The following is a 14,623-nucleotide window of genomic DNA, read 5'->3' as shown; positions in this document are numbered from 1 at the left end:
TCATTTTTAAAGGAGGTATTTAGGAAGCCAAAGTGAGGACACACTGATGCAATTAAGGGGCAGCAAGTCATTATCTCCATTATTCTGTAGTATGTCTACAGGCCTTGTAACCCTATATACAGTATCTGACAAAAGTGATTACACCCCTCACATTTTATTCCCTTTTCATATGACACTTGTCTACAAAGTAGTGAGTATACAGCTTGTATAACAGTGTAAATTTGCCATCCCCTCAAAATAACTCACACAGCCATTAATGTCTAAACCGCTGGCAACAAAAGTGAGTACACCCCTAGTTGAAAATGTCCAAATTGGGCCCAATTAGCCATTTTCCCTCCCCCGGTGTCATGTGACCTGTTAGTGTTACAAGGTCTCGGGTGTGAATGGGGAGCAGGTGTGTTAAATGTGGCGTTATCGCTCTCACCCTCTCATACTGGTCACTTCGGAGACTGGGACACAGGGCAGTATTCCAACATAACCCCTAACACCTCCAAAAAAGGACCACGGTCTTGCTAATGAAGCCGAGGGTAAAGGTGATGGACGGGCCAATCATGTCTCCAGACCTAAACCCTATTGAGCATCTGTGGGACATCCTCAAATAGAAGGGAGGAGAGCAAGATCTCTTAATGTGTGATATCATGAAGAGGACTCCAGTGGCAACCTGTGAAGCTCTGGTGACCTCCATGCTCAATAGGGTTAAGGCCGTGCTGGAAAATGGCAGCCACACGAAATATTGACACTTTGGGCTCAAAGTGGAGATTTTCACTTAGGGGTGTACTCACTTTTGTTGCCAGCGGTTTAGACATTAATGGCTGTGTGTTGAGTTATTTTGAGGGGACAGAAAATTTACACTGTTATACAAGCTGTACACTCACTACTTTACATTGTAGACAAGTGTCATTTCTTCAGTGTTGTCACATGGAGAGATGGTAGAAAATATTTACAAAAGTGTGAGGGGTGTACTTACTTGTGAGATACTGTATGTGGCTACGACTTCCGCCTTGAGAAGTTTATTGGAGAAATCTCCATAAAAGACAGGGCCAAGACCAGGTGGGTCTCATGCGGCAGACTTCTGCCCCATGATAGATATTGAAAGCTATACTGTATTACCATCTATGAGTATAGAAAGACAAAGCACATAAAATTATATATTTTTTATTTTTCTACAGACAGTACATATTGCGGCTTTTTCAGAGACTTCACAATGAACACCGTACACACAGTGACTACAAGAAGACTGAGACACCCGACAGCCACCAACCACCAGAGCTCTGCGGGGGCGGCCTCTTCCTTCATCACTGCAGCTGCAAGGTCACTTTGTTTTGGCCCAATCACAAGCAGAGGTCCCAAGGTGGTCACCGACTGTTCCTCTCCCATGTTAGGTTCTCCTGTAGGACCTAGAGAGTCAGAACACAATGCAATTAAGAGCTTTCAGGTGATAACTCAGCTACTAATCAAGTGTTCAGAAGGTGTCCACTGTAAGACTTCAAATTGCCATGTTAATCAATTGGACAGAATAAAGCAGAGGGTTTGACCCCTTAGAGAAATCCAGCCTGAGCTTTTTAGGCTGGGCTTATTCCTCTGGGTCATAGAAGTGAAATTAGTTTTCCACTCCTGTGACCCATTTTCAGCGGAGAGTGGTCTGTAGTCCGCTCTCCACCAATGTCACCGCCATCAGTCAAAGCAGCACATCATCCCAACTGCCAAGTCTGGATCTGCCAGCTGCCTTGATTGATGGCAGTCTCAGAGCTGATGAGATGGCAGCTCCCCACCCCTCCACAGCTCAGCGCTCCAATGAGAGCGGAGACGTAGAGCAGAAGCAATGCCGACTGTCAGCATTGCTCGGGGAGGAGAACCGAGCCATCAGCGGTGTTTAGTGGCTCAGTTCAGCATCCACTGAGGCAAGTATGACTGGGGGGGGGGGGGGGGGGGGGGGGGTAAGTCTATGGGGAAGCTGCAATATGAAGGCCATTCAGATGGTAGCCTCCCCCCTCCATTTTCACATTTGTCCCTCAGAACCCTGTTCTATTGTCCGGGGTCCATAAAAAAAAAAAAAAAAAAAAAATCAGGGCCAAGTGGAATAACCCAAGCCAGTCAGGATCCCCCTCTCAACCCTCCTGTTGTAATACAACAGGAGGCAATTCATTCTCCATTGAAAAGGAGGTGTAGCCACACCACTATTGGTCAAGACTCACCGTCCAAGGCTTCCCTCTTCCCAAAGGCTCTCGGTCTTCCAAATCGGCTCCTTCCTCCTGTCAGACCAGTGGGGTTGGTACAGGTGCCTGGTGTCCCACAACACTGGCAGATACTGCTGGGGCCCTCAACTGCAGACCAGCTGGAGAAGATAACTCAATGTCAGTATGAAAACCTGCATTTAGAAGATGCACTGGAAACTTGGTGAAAAGTCAACACTGTATGGGTAGACAGACATTTACCTTGAAAGGACTTGGGGCTCATCCCTCCAGAGGGAATTATAGGCCTGTCAGTCTAATGCTGGTAGTTTGTAAACTATTTGAAGGGATAAGGGACCATAGCCAAGAATTTGCTGATGAAAATAATATCATTAGCAGTAATCAGCACGGGTTTATGAAAGGTCACTCTTGCCAAACCAGCCCATTAACATTCTACAAGGAATACCATTTGGACAGGGGTAGCCTGGTGGATGTGGTGCATCTGGATTTTTCAAAAGCATTTGCTACAGTCCCCTCGAATGCTTCATCTACAAGTATGGACCATAAGGTTTGTTCTTGGATAGAAAACTGGCTTTGGGGGGCAAGGGTTAATGTCTACTCAGAATGGTCTACAGTGGTTACTGAGGTACCCCAAGACTCTGTCCTGGGGCCATTTCTGTTTAATTTATTTATAAAATGATAGAGGGTGGGATAAATAGCTTGATCTCAGTGTTTGCTGATGACACAAATATAAGGGCAATAACATGACGGGATATAGAAACTTTACAAGAGGACCTCAATAAATTAGTGGAGTGGGCTACTGCATAGCAAATTAATTTTAATATTTATTAATGTAATGCACGGGGGGATTCCAGGTTGGAGAAGGATCTAGGTGGTCCTAGTAGAAGACGGACTGAGAAATAACATGCAGTGCCAAGCTGCGGCTACCAAATGCCAGCAGAATATTGGCATGTATTAAAAGGGGAATTTACCAGTGATAAAAATGATTATTCTGCCATTTTATAAAACTCTGGTTTGGCCACATCTGGAGCATTCCGTCCAGTTCTGGTCACCAATCCTGAGAAAGGTGGTACTGGAGCGAGTCCAGAGAAGGGCAGCTAAATTAATATGGGGACTGGAGCACCTGATTTATGAAGGATGGCTACAAGCGCTAAAATGTATTTTCCCTGGAGAAGACACTTGAGGAGATATGATAGCGTTATACAAATCTCAACGGTGATCCCAGCACAAGTATGAAACTTTAGTTTGAGTGTAAAGCCCCATACACACTACCAGTTTTTCTGCTGAGTTTTTCCTTCAGGTTTACCAAAACCATGTAGTAGAAGGGCCGGCCTGATTGGATACAAATTGAAACTCCTGAGGTTTGACCTCATATTACATGGTTTTGGTAAATCTGAAGGAAAAACTCAGCAGAAAAACTGATAGTGTGTATGGGGCTTAAGAGGACTCGGGGGCCACACAATGAGACTGGAAGAGAAGTGGTTTAACCTTAAAGCGGAGGTCCACCCTAAAGTGGACCTCCGGCTCATCGGAACCCTCCCCCCCCTCCGGCGCCACAATTGGCACCTTTCAGGGGGGGAGGGGGGGGTGCAGGTACCTGTACAGTACAGGTATCTGCACCCACTTCCGGGATAGCTCTCTGCGGAAAGGGGCGTAGATTACGCCCCTTTCCGAAAGTCCCCCGCTGCCTGCTGGGAAACAGTTCCCAGTGGCAGCGGGTCCATCCTTATTGCGCAGCGCGACTCGCGCATGCGCAGTAGGGAACCGGAAAATGAAGCCGAAAGTCTCCACTTCCCGATTCCCATACCCAAGATGGCGGCGGCAGCACCCGAGAGACGATCGCATTACGGGTGCGCTGGACAGGTAAGTGTCACCATTTTAAAAGTCAGCAGCTGCAGTATTTGGAGCTGCTGGCTTTTTAAGAGAAAAAAAAAAAGGGGGGGGGGGGGGGAATATAAAAAAAAGTTTCCCTACACAGTGACAAGTTGATCCCCTTGGAGGGAATTTCTCAGCGGACCGCAAGGTGTCCAAGAAGCAGATTCAAAGTACCAGGCCCATACATGCTAGCACGAGATCTTGTAGACAAACTTTCAGCTCCATGCATGGGCGTCCGCAGAACTTTTTTGGGGGGGCGGGCATAGTTTTAGGGCCACCCCCTGCGCCGCCCCTTTTTGACACTGTCATTATGGTCAGAGACCGCAGACATAGTACAGTCCCTAGGATAAGTAATGGATAATGGGCATCAGGCCCTCTTACCAGACCCAGCAAGACTACACCATACTTGCATATTTCGATTAAATATATATTATTGCTCTATGCCCATTGTCACTTCAGAACATTGTATATACTATAATCAATGTCTTAGCCTAGCCCGAGTGTCGTATTTCATATAAAGCCCCCTTGTCCCCTATGTCCCTTATTTTTCCCCTGTGTCTTTCAATATATTAGGGATGGAGACCTATGTACGCGATGTTCAAGGTCTCACATAAAGTCCCAACATTTTTCTCCTTTTATCTCAAAGACTACAGCAGTGATCCTCTGGCTGGATGATCGCTCACTCTGGGTTTCCCTGGTGCCATTCCGGTCAGTAGTGTAGCATGTCTGTACCCTGCCAGTGGCTTAGCCTTTTGCTCTCTGGTGGCGCTGGGCAGCATGGATCGCTCTGTCCTGTAGCACCCTCTCCCTCAGCTTTTTTCCAGGCTACAGTCTCTCAACCTCTTGATAGAGCTGTACCTTCCTCCTTTTAGAAAATTAGGTCACCAATCTTTGGGACTACATGTCCCATGATGCAATCCTAGTCTCCTTTGATTGTCCCTCAGTTATGGCCAATGGGGAAGGAACGGAGCGGGCAGGAAGCAGGGTGGGTAACATAGTGAGAGCCGCTGTCCTCAACTGGAGAAAGGGGATGCGAGTGGTGGAAACATCTGACAGCCCACAGCTCGCCTTTCTCCTGTCACAGCACCGCCGAGTTCTCTGCTGGACTGAGCAGGGAAAGGAGCCCGCAGACAACTACACTAATTGGGGGGGGGGGGGGGCTTGACAGCACCTTGGTGTCGCCTGACTGGCAGGTGGCACCAGGGTGCTGTCTGCCCAGACCCATATAGTGACGCCACTGTGCTAAATTTAACAGTACAGATCTGATCCGATTCCTGGGCCCCCTCCCGCACTTGACCCCCCTTGCCCCTACCTGTGGACACCCATGGCTCCATGAGGCTACTTTCCTGGCCAGATATGTTGCCAACATGCATGGTATGGGAAGGGGCCTATAGAGGATACCTGTGTACCATTAAATATTTACATTGTAATAGGAATCCACCTTATTATGTCCATAAAGTTTGTCCCAGTCACTGGTTACTAGAACACGCAGAAGTGATTACAGACAAACAAATGCTATGGGAAGAGCAGCAATCTACGACTCAGCCATTTTAATAGTCTTACCCATTTGTGGCTTTACTATAGGAACAAGCCTTGTTAGTGGGATCTGGGACCTGGGTGGCAGCAACAGCTCTCAGGTAACAGGTCAAGTAAATCTAGAAGAGAAGATTTTAATAGGTTAAACATTTGTAGAAGGCACCAATGTGTGCAACCAATTTAACAACAGTCCTCACCAGAGATACATCATTTCCTAGGAACCGGAAGGCATCCACCGTGAACTGTAGAGTGTTTGTCTGGACCCTTGGAGTGATGAAGGCCGAGGTGGTGTCAGCTTGTGTTCCATCCACCAGACACCTGCAGAAGATGGTCACTTACAATTTAGATCAAATAGCAACCCAACCCCCTCCCACAAAAAAATAAATAAAAACCCACATACCCATTGTCTGTAATCATGTCATAACTTGGAGAAGAGGTGGCATCGGGAGATATGGTGGCCACACAGCGGTCCACATAGAGGATCATAGCAATTTGGTTGCGAGTATCCACAGAGGCCTGTATGTAGAGAATATCCCCCAACTGATAGATGGGAGAACTTCTGGGACCACTCCAGTCCTCTGTATACATAAGAAAAGGGGATTAGTAAAAGACCCAACATAACCCCTCCCGATCACCCATCTTCCTCACCAGTCATCAGGACCAAAGAGAAGGACAACCTTTCTTCTAAGGACACAGTGGTGCTGAATGGAACCCACGTTGGCTTAATGGCCTGGCTGCTCACATTACCGTGCCTACAGAGAACCAGATCAAGGTCAGTAATGAGTCAGTGAAAGTCATTTAAATGTCACAAATTTATATTCCTCATTTCTTGTTCAGACTTGTTACCAGGATTTGACCCTGTGTTCCACAGTTACACTAGCCAGCAAGTTACTAAGGGACGATTGCCTGGTTGATTCCATTCCTGTTGAAGGACAGTAGCAAGATAGAGCCAGATAGTGACACCATAATCAGGATAGGATTCCTGAACCTTTAAGTTGCCAGGAGCAGCTACCATATATTTGTCTCCAGATTCTCTTTAGGCCAATACATCTTCATGATCACCCCCAACATTGACAAAAGCCTTCAGTGACAAAGAGCCCACCATGTTGATCATGAGGTTCTCTAAACTTAAAATTAGCCACCATTGTCAATGCAGATCCTCTCATGATCACTCTTAAGATTAAATTGGTCATTATTGCAGTAGAAGGGTTAGGTTGTAGACACAGACTCCAAGTCTACAGAGGTCAAGAGTAGATAAAGTAGCTAAAACCAAAAACTTGAACCCTTCATGTCAAAATGGACTGCCAACACCCCAACCAGGATAGGAAATATATAGCTGCTTCTGAGCAACAATCATTAGGTACCCACATCGCATTGAGGGATCTCTGTATACTATGAAATTGTATGGCTCTTGTATTGTGTGAAGACACTCATTTGTATGTCCTGTGACAATACCGATAAAACATTGCCCCAACCCTCCTACAATTTTTCTTCCAGGAAAATAAACTACATGGAAATCTCTTGGCAAGGACAAATGGCAGAAAAAAAAAAAACCCAACAAGGCGTTTAACCTTCCCCCACTCTGTCCAAACTTTAGGAGATTGACCAGATGCTGAACACCAGCTGGGACCAGCATGGCCAGTAGTGTTGACTCACCGGTAGTAGAAGCACATTATGGGGACCACAGCTGAGTTAGTTCTGATGATTGGAATGGAGGAGGTTGGGTTGTAGGTCAGGTTGGTGATGTAGATTAGCCAGTCTTGAGTCATCTGTGCAAAGAGGAGGAGAATGATACAGACCAACATAGAAAACCGACATGGTTTGGCCCATTTCTGAGACCAGGCCCCAAGCCCACCACTGCCTGGCCTTTGTCTTCCCAGACCCAAAAGCTCTCATTGCCTGAAAAACAAAACCAGATTAAAATACCAGCTCAACTCAACCAGCCTGCAAACCACCAAACTATCCTGTATAAACAGCATAAAAAAAAAAAAAAAAAAAATCGTTTGCACACAATCGCTATATTATGGCGCCATTGTGTTATATACTGGTGTCCAGTGCGTCCGAGACTTTGAGGGGTGGGCTCCCTCCAGGCTTACCTTCCTTCTATCATGCATGCACTTACACTGTGGAGGCCCTCAAACATTTATAGAGTTAAGACTGCAGATAACACCCAGGGTGCGGTGAAGTTCCTCCAGATTATGCATGCATTTGCAAATGTATGCAAACTAACCCCTGTTTTTAACAAACTGTTGGACAGGATAATTCCGATTGGTTGCAGGCTGGCTGATTTTGACATGCATCGCCTTTCCATGTGCTCCTTGCTGTGAAGGCCAGTTATAGGTGGGGGAAGAGGACATTTGTTTGCCTCATGGCCTGGTCCCTATCTGGGAAAACCAGGCCCAAAGCCTTCATTGCTTGACCCGTGTCTGAGAAGACCAAGCTGACATTTAGGATTCACAAACTAAAGGTCTGCAACTCCGAACAACCACGGCATTCCATTTTTAGAAGACCACTTATTGTGCGACAGGTTCTCTTTGCCTTTATATTAAAGAGGTCCTGCCACCAAAGCATGCAGGAAAAAAACGTCGTCAATAAAATGGTTACATTCAGCGTTTCCTTTTCCATGTGGATTTAGTTATTTTGTTTTTTTATTGACTTGCTAGGTAAATTGACATTTCAGAAGTCAACAACCTCCTAGCATGGAGGCTTCAGAAGAGGAGGAGAGGGCTATTTAGTTTGTGCTGGCCCAGCTTTCACCTCTTCCTACATAAACCCCATAGAGCCATCAGGGGAGGAGTGGTAACTCAGAGTCTACTGGAGTTGCTGACATCACATTCAAGATGGCGGCACCCAACAGCAGTCTCCACAAAAGTAAACCTGAATAAAAATGCTAAAATTCAGATTTGCCGACCTGAATGGTTTGGCGGCTGGTCTTCCAATAGTTATTAGAAGGTCAAGCTACAAAGACAAGTCTCCAGTCTGCTGGCCCCCCTACTTAAAGTATCCCCACCATAGATGTAGTGGGCACAGAATGTTCCCACTATCTGTCCAGCCACCCATACCATTATCCCCACAGATGGTCCGGATAGTCCTTTCATTGGACACTTCTGGTGGTCCTCCATCTGTGCGCTGTGTTCCGATCGTTTTTTGGGTTCCTACCAAACAAGAAAGTACCGACACACTGAACCGCAACATGTTGTCATGTGACTCCAAGCAGCATCCCAGATATGCAAACCGACCTCATGAGCATGATGGACTCATGTCTATGGTGTGGGAAGATTGAAGGGGGGAGAAGCGTCCCACCATTCAAGCAAACAAGAAGGCCCCCCCATAGGATTGGTGTTTAACCGCTTCAGCAACAGAAGATTTTACCCCCTTTCTGACCAGAGCACTTTACAATTCAGGACTGCCTCGCTTTAACTGACAATCGCTTGGTCGTTCGACGCTGTAACCAAACAAAATTTGCGTTCCCCCCCCCACAAATAGGAGCTTTCTTTTGGTGGCATTTGATCACCTCTGCGGGTTTTATTTTTTACACCATAAACAAAAAGCACAATCTTGGAAAAAAAAAAAAAAAAAAAAAAAAAAAAAAATTTACGGTACTTTTTGCTATAATAACTATCACCAGATGTTTATTTAACCACTTACTGCCCACGGCCGTCATACGACGTCCTGGACTTTGTGGGAATATCTGAAGGATACTAGCCGCCACATTCATCATTCAGATATCCTCGTTTTCAGCCAGTGATTCTGTGCACCATAAGAATGATCCTAGCGGCAGTTCCTCCGCTTGATCGTTCTTACAGGCGACGGGAGGGGACCCCCCCCCCTCCCGCCGCCATCCAGTGCTTCTCCGGGCTCTCCCGTGCCATCGGGGACCCGAAGAAAATCGCCCTGCGCGGGATGATAGAGATTTCCGGTGGCCAGATGGTCACCAGTCATCTCTAGGACCGTCGGAGGCCCAGGCGCAACGTTATGACGTCATGCCCGGGTTCCCGGACGTACACAAAGCCGCAATCGCGGCTGTCAGCATGGGATCAGTGAAATTTTTTTCGCCATCTTATGCTTTCCAGCCTGGAGGAGAGATATGGGGTCAGTAAGACCTCCACATCTCTCCATAAAGAGGACCTGTCACATAGATTCCTATTACAAGGGATGTTTACATTCCTTGTAATAGGAATAAAAGTGATATAAAAAAAAAAAAAAAAAATTTTTTTTTTTTTTTTTTTTTTTTTTTTAAAAACCCCCCTGTCGCCAGTAGCTCACGCTTAGAAGCGAATGCACACGTTAGTCCTACCCACATATGTAAATGCCATTCAAACTACACATGTGAGGTATCGCCACGTGCGTTAGAGTGCAAGCAACAATTCTAGCTGTAGACCTCCTCTGTAACTCTCAATATGTAACCTGTAAAAAAAAAATTTAAAGCGTCGCCTATGGAGATTTTTAAGTACTGAAGTTTGGCGTCATTCCATGAGTGTGCGCAATTTTAAAAGCATGACATGTTTGGTATCTATATGCTCAACGTAACATCTTTCACATTATACAAAAAAAAAAAAAAAATTTGGTTATTTTTTTTAAATCATGCATTTTTTTGGGGAAAAAAAAAAGTTTTGTTTGAAAAATAGTTGCGCAAATAGTTTGCGAGATAAAAAGTAGCAATGACCGCCATTTTTTTCCCTAGGGAGATATAGATATATGCAAAAGTTATAGCATCTGCAAACTATGGGAAAGATTTATGGCTTTTTTTACTAGTAATGGTGGCGATCTGCAATTTTTTTTTTTTTGCAGTACTGCAACATACAGATCAGAAACATGACACTTTTGGGACCATTGGCATTTATACAGCGATCAGTGCTATAAAAAATAAAATAAAAATGCACTGATTACTGTGTAAATATCACTGGCAGGGAAGGGGTTAAAACAGGGTGGCGATCAAGGGGTTAAATGAGTGTTCCCTCAGTGTGTTCTAACTGTTTGAGGATGGGAGTGACTAGGAGCCATATCATTTTTCCTACTTAGCTGGAACAGACGATACGTCTCCTCTGACAGGACTGGGATTTGTGTGAACACACGGCTGAAAATGGGTAGGACGTAACCGTACGCGATTTTGTCCAGGAGAGCCATTGTGCCGTTCTATATCTGCGTGACATGGTCAGCAAGTGGTTAAAGTAACTGAAGGGAAAAACTCTGGATTAAATGGCATGGATTAAACCCCCCCCCCCCCCCATCAGGTTTTTAATAGCATCCTATGGGGACACCTGTTCTGGTGACAACCTGGGGGATTTCCTAACTTCCTGTTTTGGCCACAGGACAGGAAGTGATGGGAAATCCTTCAATGGGACAAAATACCCAACAGGAGGTTCTAACGCCTTCCATAACCTGATTCAAAAGGGTTTGGTCTTCAGTTCTACCTTCACATTCCCAAAGTGAAGTTGCTGTACACTGCCCTCCCCAACGCTCAAAGGGGAGGCCATAGGAATGAAACCTTAGAGAGAGATTTTACATGACCCTCTGGCAAGTGGGGGGGGGGGGGGTTATTAAGAGTGTATAGGCTGCAGCAATAGATTGGAATGGGGGAGATATAATGGAGAGGAGGGTTCTATACACTGACTACTGGAAGGTGAGAACTATGGGGGGGCCATTGACTAGAGTGGGAACATTTGAAGATTACCTGCACCGTGTTGCCGCAGTCCTGGAGGTTGATCTGGAAGGTGACAGTGGTGTCTGTACTCTGGGGGTTGGGTTTGCAGCCTTGGGGCCCCAGGCTCAGGTCAGAAGGTTTGACCAGCTTCCCAATCCCATAGAAATCCCTCTGGACATTGACCACCATGTTGTCCTCTCCACACTGGATGCTGATAGGGGAGCTCCCAGGCTGCGGCAGATCTCGTGGAACCCCAATAACACGTCCAGCAAGTGAACCCCTAGAGGTCCCACCTCTAAGAGCCCCAAACCCCAAAACAGGGCGATTAGAATTCCAGTCTCTGGAGCCCAATCTAGAAGAGCCCTGACCAGGTAGAGCTCGCTGGTTGTTCCTCCACCAATCTGACTGGCGGCCATGTCTCACCAAGACTCCATCACAGCCAAACCCTGACCAATAGGCCACAGCCAGGAGCAGCACCCAACCACCCTTCACCAGAAAATCCATCCTACCCATAAGAGACACAACACAATGAATGAGGGAGAGAGAGCTGTCCTTTATACCTCTCCCATCAACCACTGATGACCCCCAGGTGGGGCCAATCATCACCACACCCAATGGCTGGGACTATACATGATGGATGGGAGATGGAACCAATAATGGAGGTCACCTCATCCCCCTGGAGATCCACCAGAGAAGTTGACTAGATTCATCCTTATGCTGGAATCATATGGTAGAGACAGGTCCACATGGAGTGTGCTACACGAGTTGCATGGAGGAGAGCAATCTCACCAGGATGTACAATGACTGAATCATGTACAACTGATACTACACCATAATACTAATGTCACTCACACCAACAGGAGAGATTTATTGTAGGGCTCAATAGCACAGGGATGGTGGGAACCCCTCATAATGGGCACAGCGGGTGTACAGACCGAGTACTTAGCACAGGGATAGTGTGAACCAGTGGGAGCCCATCCTTACACCCCTTTCACACCAGGGCGTTTTGCAGGCGCTAGTAGCGTTAGAAATAGCGCCTGCAATCCGCCCTAAAGAAGCTGCACCATTGTGTGTAGTGTGATCCCCCGAGGGCTTTCACACTACAGCGGTGCGCTGGCAGAACGTCAGGGAAAAGTCCTGCCAGCAGCTTCTTTGAAGCGGTGAAGTAGCGGTATATTTACCTCTCCTCCACGCTGCTCCCCATTGAAATCAATGGGGCAGCGCTGTAATACGGCATATTGCCGGCGGTTTTAACCCTTTCTCGGCCGTTAGCGGGGGGTAAAAGCGCCCCGCTAGCGGCCGAAATGCGCCGCAAAATATAGCGGCGTTTTACCACCCATGCTATGGACGGTGTGGTGTGAAAGGGTTCTTAGGGGGAGCACGTGCGCTGTCCCTCCATCCCTCGTTCATCTCAGACGCTAACCACGCCACCTTAGAGCCACACCCACTATTTCGCTGACACCATGCCCTTTTTAACCAAGTGGGAGGGGTCAAAAAGGATGGGGGGCGCCAAACCCCACCCTTCCTAAAACGTCACCAGCCGCCACCGGAGGGAACCCCTCATAATGGGCACAGCAGTGTACAGACCCGGGAACTCAGCACAGGGATGGTGGGAACCCCTCATAATGGTCACAGCAGGTGTACAGACCTGGGAACTCAGCACGGGGATGGTGGGAACCCCTCATAATGGGCCCAGCGGGTGTACAGACCTGGGAACTCAGCACAGGAATGGTGGGAACCCCTCATAATGGGCCCAGCGGGTGTACAGACCTGGGAACTCAGCACAGGAATGGTGGGAACCCCTCATAATGGGCACAGCGGGTGTACAGACCTGGGAACTCAGCACGGGGATGGTGGGAACCCCTCATAATGGGCCCAGCGGGTGTACAGACCTGGGAACTCAGCACAGGAATGGTGGGAACCCCTCATAATGGGCCCAGCGGGTGTACAGACCTGGGAACTCAGCACAGGAATGGTGGGAACCCCTTATAATGGTCACAGTAGGTGTACAGACCCAGGAACTCAGCACAGGGATGGTGGGAAACTGCCATTCCTCTCCTTGACAGCGAGGTGAGAGGTTGCTAGTTCCTTTGCTCCTGTGCTTCCAGAGACCAGGGGCTAGAGTTACTCCTCTGCCCCAGGAAGGATGCTGGATCCTGGGGAGGACCCTGGCGGGGGCCCCCTGGATAGGCCTCAACCTGCGGAAGATTCTGGGCCTGGCCCAAGGAAGGATGAATCTCTGTCTTCATTTAGACGGAGGATTGTGGAAACGCTGAAGCGGATTGAGAAGGAAGAGGAGAAGTTGGGAGCTTTGAAAGCTGAATTTAAAAAGAAGAAGCAGATTTGTGCCAAAGTCTTCAGTAAGAAGAGACCGGCTCTGAGGCCTGAATTGAAGGACCTGGAACAAGCTCTGCGGAAGCAGAAAGAATTGGTGAGTTCTCTGAAGGAGAATAGTGGAGCTTTTAAAGAAAAATATAAAAATGAGGAGCGATTTAATCAAATGAGGAAAGGAGCTTCTTCCTGCATGGAGAGCGAGGAGATGGAAGCAGAGAGTGAGAAAGTGGGCCCGGAGGATGAGCCCAGCTGTTCAACATTTCAGACATCTGCTGAGCCCTCAATGGCGGAGGCCTCTGTCCCCTTCCCTCCCCAGCAATATGGAACATCTGAGCAGGAGGATGAAGGTTCTGACATGCTGCATCTGATCAACAAACTGGAGGCCAGTCCAGATTCAGCTCCCCAGGAAGGTGAGGAGAAGATGGACACCGTTCCCAGCCCTGTGAAAGAAAGTCCTGTGGAGAGAGCAGGTGCAGGTACTGTGTGTGTGCAGGATGGTGGGATCTTTAATGACAATGGGCCTGCTGAGGGTTGTGGTACTGCAGACAGTCAGCCCAGAACCATAGACAATGTACTGCAAGCAAATACATCTGCTAATAACTGTCAGCTTCAGTCTGCAGAGAGGTCCATGGACAATACAGAGACTTTGCCTGGACCAGGCACAGCAACTGTTCCTGTGAATGGTGGAGGAGATGCTGGGAGCAGTAGTACTACAGCTCTCCAGGAGTCTGCAGCAGCCAAGACTGTGATGGCTCCCAGGATTGAAGCTGAGTGTTCGGGGGAGGGGGTGGGTCCTGCTAATCAGAAGACTGCTATCCCAGCTGATTCAGACTCTCTGCCAGCAGGTTTGAATGTATCTGAGGACAAGACTGCAAAAGCTGGAAGAAAAACTTATGCTGGTGTTGCTGCCACAGGTTCTGGGAAGGGGGAGCAAGAAGGGAAGGAGCATGGGGACATTTTATCTTTCTCCCTGTTTAAAAGGAGGAATGTTGTACAATTGAAATGGGAAGGCGATGGAAACCCCCCACATAGGAGGGTGGTG

The 14,623-nt window shown here is 47.5% G+C and overlaps 1 protein-coding gene across 3 annotated transcripts in view; it reads right to left on the bottom strand.

Annotated features, from left to right (window-relative positions):
- Window positions 1–11,760, bottom strand: part of LOC143962203 (zona pellucida sperm-binding protein 3-like) — a 42,749-nt gene extending 30,989 nt beyond the window's left edge. The window contains exons 1-8 of one of the 3 annotated variants that reach the window (XM_077471536.1): window positions 11,278–11,760; window positions 7,260–7,372; window positions 6,252–6,355; window positions 6,004–6,181; window positions 5,801–5,921; window positions 5,631–5,722; window positions 2,196–2,335; window positions 1,140–1,397 (exon numbers count right to left, since the gene is read on the bottom strand). In XM_077471536.1, coding sequence (XP_077327662.1) covers window positions 1,156–1,397; window positions 2,196–2,335; window positions 5,631–5,722; window positions 5,801–5,921; window positions 6,004–6,181; window positions 6,252–6,355; window positions 7,260–7,372; window positions 11,278–11,760 — 1,473 coding nt within the window. In that variant the 3' untranslated portion in view covers window positions 1,140–1,155. Of the gene's footprint in view, window positions 1–1,139; window positions 1,398–2,195; window positions 2,336–5,630; window positions 5,723–5,800; window positions 5,922–6,003; window positions 6,182–6,251; window positions 6,356–7,259; window positions 7,373–11,277 lie in introns of those variants that run through there. The other 2 variants (XM_077471538.1, XM_077471539.1) reach the window with 2 other exon arrangements.
- Between the last annotated feature and the right edge of the window lie 2,863 nt (window positions 11,761–14,623).

Source organism: Lithobates pipiens, unplaced genomic scaffold, assembly GCF_037356315.1.
Source record: "Lithobates pipiens isolate NorthernLeopardFrog02 unplaced genomic scaffold, aLitPip1_a1.2 Scaffold_8, whole genome shotgun sequence".
In the NCBI taxonomy this organism is placed as follows: domain Eukaryota; kingdom Metazoa; phylum Chordata; class Amphibia; order Anura; family Ranidae; genus Lithobates; species Lithobates pipiens.
Note: the sequence above shows the minus strand (reverse complement) of the source record. Positions and strands in the feature narration are given on the sequence as shown.